Raw genomic sequence first — 3,830 nt, 5'->3', positions numbered from 1 at the left:
ATTTTCACAGACAATGCGAAGGCAGTTGTACTCATTACAGTCTGTTGGCAGACTCGTGTTATCATTCAGCCTCATCTAAGGCAACGCCAGGTTCACTGACCTTTGCTTGGCATTCAATTGCGCACTTTATCTGTTTTTTAGGGTCCCCAATGCACTATTCATAATACGACCACCAACTCATGTGTGGACGGTCACTAACAATTCATCTTGCGATCTTCTTGTAAAATAAAGACTGTTCGCAGGACACAAACTGAAATTTTTCGGATATACTACAATTTTCCTTTTACCGATACTTGGCAAGGTTTTATGACACACATTAATCTCTCAGAGGCGTATTCATACAGAGTCTACAAATAATACGAATCGTTCTGGAAAACGCAGTTTCTTCAGCAAAATTATACTTTTGTTAACAATTTACTACTAGTAGACGCAGCGGAACATTTTAGTTGATTTCAATCTTTTTTCTCAAAGTGCAGTACATCAAATAATTCCATTTCATTCGACGAACGCTAGCACAATGGAGTAGGAGATGGAGCAGAGGGACAGTGAGAGCAAGGAAAGTGGGCAAAATAATTGAGCATGGCGCCAACTTGGGCTTGAATGTGTGCATGCGTATTTGGTTGTTTGTGTGCAGTGGAAGAGCAGGGAATGGCTGGTCCCATTGCTCCTCCATCTATACCTTGTACGAGATTTTACAAACAGAATTCAGAATGTTTGCGACTAGACAATGCCTCAGTCTAGCCGTTTGGCAATTTTCGATCCGGACTGAGAGAGGCGGAGGCGTCGAGGTGTGCGAGGCGTTGCCAAGGTGCCACCGCCATGGGCGGAACCAGTGTGAAGGAGGGCGAGAGACAGCGGGTTGGGGCGAATGTTGAGATGGAAGGATGCTGCGGATGACTTTGGTTTAGTGTACAATGGGACAGATTGTTCATGTCAAACCACCTCTTCGATGGTCCACTGTCTACTAGCAAATAAACAGTTTTTATACAGCTCGCATCTTAAACATGAACGGACAAGTTGCTGACGCTACTCAGGGATGTTAATGACTCAAAATTGATTTTATAAATTGTGAGCTATAACTTTATTATTCTAAAGGTTACCATAGATATTATCTGCTTATATATGTATATGAAATGTTAGGTTCACAAAAAATATTTTTGACGTACGCAATAACTTGGAATCGGTATAGCTGGAACGACATTAGTTTTGTAGCTGATAAGAATTATACGTTTGAACAAATACTGCTTGTGCTTTGAACAGTGCCTTAAAATATATAGCAGCACTCCCTTCACAAAGTAGAAAAGAAGCACGTCTTATTTATGACTTTCAAAGAAAACATTGAAAAAATTCTTTTCCACTGTATTAGAACCAACTCTCACTCATAAAAGGTATAAATCTAGCCTATATTATAATTATCCTGGGATGTTAGTAAATTAATGTTGCCTAATTTGTCGCTTCTGTCAATGACCTTGACTTGTACCCTGGCGATCCAAGGAGGGGCTGTTGCTGTCTCCCGTAGGTCCCATGGGCACGTATATCCTAGGGATGAAAAAAAATGCGATTTTATCAAACACGTGATCAGTATTTTCCTTTATTTTATATACGAATTCGTTTTAATCACTAAACTTAAGAAGTACGACTTTCATTTTCTGATAAAATGGTTATATTGACAAAATAACTAACGAGGAGACAGTTAAAGTAGCCTTGCGAAATTCAGCAAGGAATTGACCTGAGATCAAATAATTTCCTCGTTGTTTGTTTATTGAAATATCCAGTGTCACAACAATTGGGTCTGGTCTGATTTCCAATGAAAGGAAATGGTTTTCATCTTCGAAGCCTCTTTAGAAAAATATTTTCACAATAGCCCAAGTGGAATTGAATCGTATTTTAAGAGCCAAGACTATAAAATAACTTCTGGCGTCAGCAATAAATGGATAATAAATCATATCCATTACTTTTAAGGTCGTAAAAGTCCTGGAAATTCCGCTCTTATTATCCCATTGCTGAAGGAATAGAGTGTATAGTTTTTAAATAGATAAAAGCCCTTTCGGGAACGAATAAACGCAAATAACTCTTCAAAAGTTACTTTGGAGCCTTAAATGTCTAATGAAGGACAAAATTACTTGGCGTGCTTGAGCATTTGGGAATTTTCTTTCAGGCATTTCAATGCTGGAAATATCCAAACAAGTTCACTCTTGAAAGCGCATTGCTAGTAGACTGCAAAAAAATACCGCAAAGACGAGCAGTGGCCCGATCTACTGCTCCACTTTTGTATCCGACTTTACCCATGACACTAATGTGGCACTTATTTAAACCTTTGATAAAACCACTTCCCGTCTTAATGCATTTGGCTGTAGAACAGTCAAACTCTAGCAAAAAGCCTAATGTCACTATTAGATAAAAATACTGCTTAACTTATTTTAGCTGCTGTTATTCGTTTGAATTTTGCCGTTTCTATCAGTTGCTGTTTACAAAGCATGCGCTAGATTGACTTACACAGTTTCTTTTCCCATGTATTCGCTGGATGCATCGTTCGAAGCATCAGCTGAAAGTAAAAGGACATGCAAATAATACCTCTTAAGAGAGTTTGTGTGTGTATGTGTGTGTGAACAAAATGAAGTAATTAGCCCATAAGGCTGGCGAACAAAGGTAAGAGAGCCAACTGGGAGAGACAGGACAAATCCCTTTTGTCTTCAGATAAAAGCTCTAGTGGTACGCATAAATCACACTGAGCATTTCGATAATACCTGAGATAAAACAGTAACAAAACGTACGTTAAGACTGATTTCAGCCTTAAATATTATTTTCTTTTTGCTGACGCATACGAAAGAACCTGTAGGTTTACCTGCGGATAGACCGAATCTGTCTATTGCATCCCACATGCTACAAACTAACCCATTAGCATCCTTACATTTTCCTAGTTTTTTGGACCCTTTGAGAGTCGCAGCTGCGGTAACGTAGCGCCGATCTCCCACACGGCATCCATTAAGCCGGTGGATCACATGCGCAGACGGTGAGGTCTTGGGCGCGCACAGTCTTCCGATCACGGGCTCACGCATGAGAGGGCCGCGGAGGCAGCAGACCACGGTGAGGACAAGGACGAGGAGCAAGAGGGTAATAGCGAGGGGCACGAAGATTTTGAGCACAAAGGAAGCGTCTCCAGTATTCGCGCTGACCCCCAGTGGTGTTTGAAGAGTGTCATGCAGAGTGGTGCTCACCTCTCCTGATAGACCAAAACCGATTTCGCCGGGTCGCGGAACTCGAAGCATGCGAATCGGACTGACATATGACAGAGATGGGCTTCGCGCCAGTATCACACGCATATCGTATTCTTCGCCTAATTTTGTTTTAAAGAGCGCATTTGAAAGAGGAGTACACAAAAATACTGCTGTTGCTGTGATACAAGTGTGGCGAAAAACATTAAAAGTGAATTCGTGACCATTCACATTTCTGCAATGATGAAATCATTTCAATGCGCGACAGACAGGTAGAGAATTGTTTACCAACTGATAAAATCAGATAATCTTTGTGATGGGAGGTAATGTGTGCTAAGTTATAGTTAGTGCATAAACTTCCGTGAAATGTAACTAAATTAAACGGATTTGCGGATTTCATCAGGCCATTCATTAGGCACTGTTCAGTAAATTGAATATTAGATGGCAAATAAACACGTTCTTTTGATAGGGCTGGCTAAAATGTCCCGATATAACATGCAGGGGTCTACAAAATGCGCTCCATTGGTCGTTTGGGAGTATCTTAACCCATAGGTATGCGTAAGTCATTTTTTATCCTTTGCTGCACCCGCTTCTGGTTTTCGCTTATTTTGAATT

General features: G+C 40.5%; 1 protein-coding gene across 1 annotated transcript; it reads right to left on the bottom strand. All coding sequences in view use genetic code 11, as the record gives it.

Moving 5' to 3' along the window:
• Positions 1-737: 737 nt before the first annotated feature.
• EGR_00246 (hypothetical protein) lies at positions 738-3,323 on the bottom strand (the record flags this gene model as incomplete). Its single annotated transcript, XM_024489495.1, has 4 exons — positions 738-964; positions 1,469-1,539; positions 2,497-2,545; positions 2,912-3,323. The coding sequence occupies 4 exons, from the start codon at positions 3,321-3,323 to the stop codon at positions 738-740; spliced, it is 759 nt and encodes a 252-aa protein (XP_024356173.1).
• Between the last annotated feature and the right edge of the window lie 507 nt (positions 3,324-3,830).

This window comes from Echinococcus granulosus (genome assembly GCF_000524195.1).
Source record: "Echinococcus granulosus chromosome Unknown EG_S00001, whole genome shotgun sequence".
Classification (NCBI taxonomy): Eukaryota; Metazoa; Platyhelminthes; class Cestoda; order Cyclophyllidea; family Taeniidae; genus Echinococcus; species Echinococcus granulosus.
The sequence above is the reverse complement of the archived record's forward strand: the minus strand, read 5'-3'. Positions and strand labels throughout refer to the sequence as shown.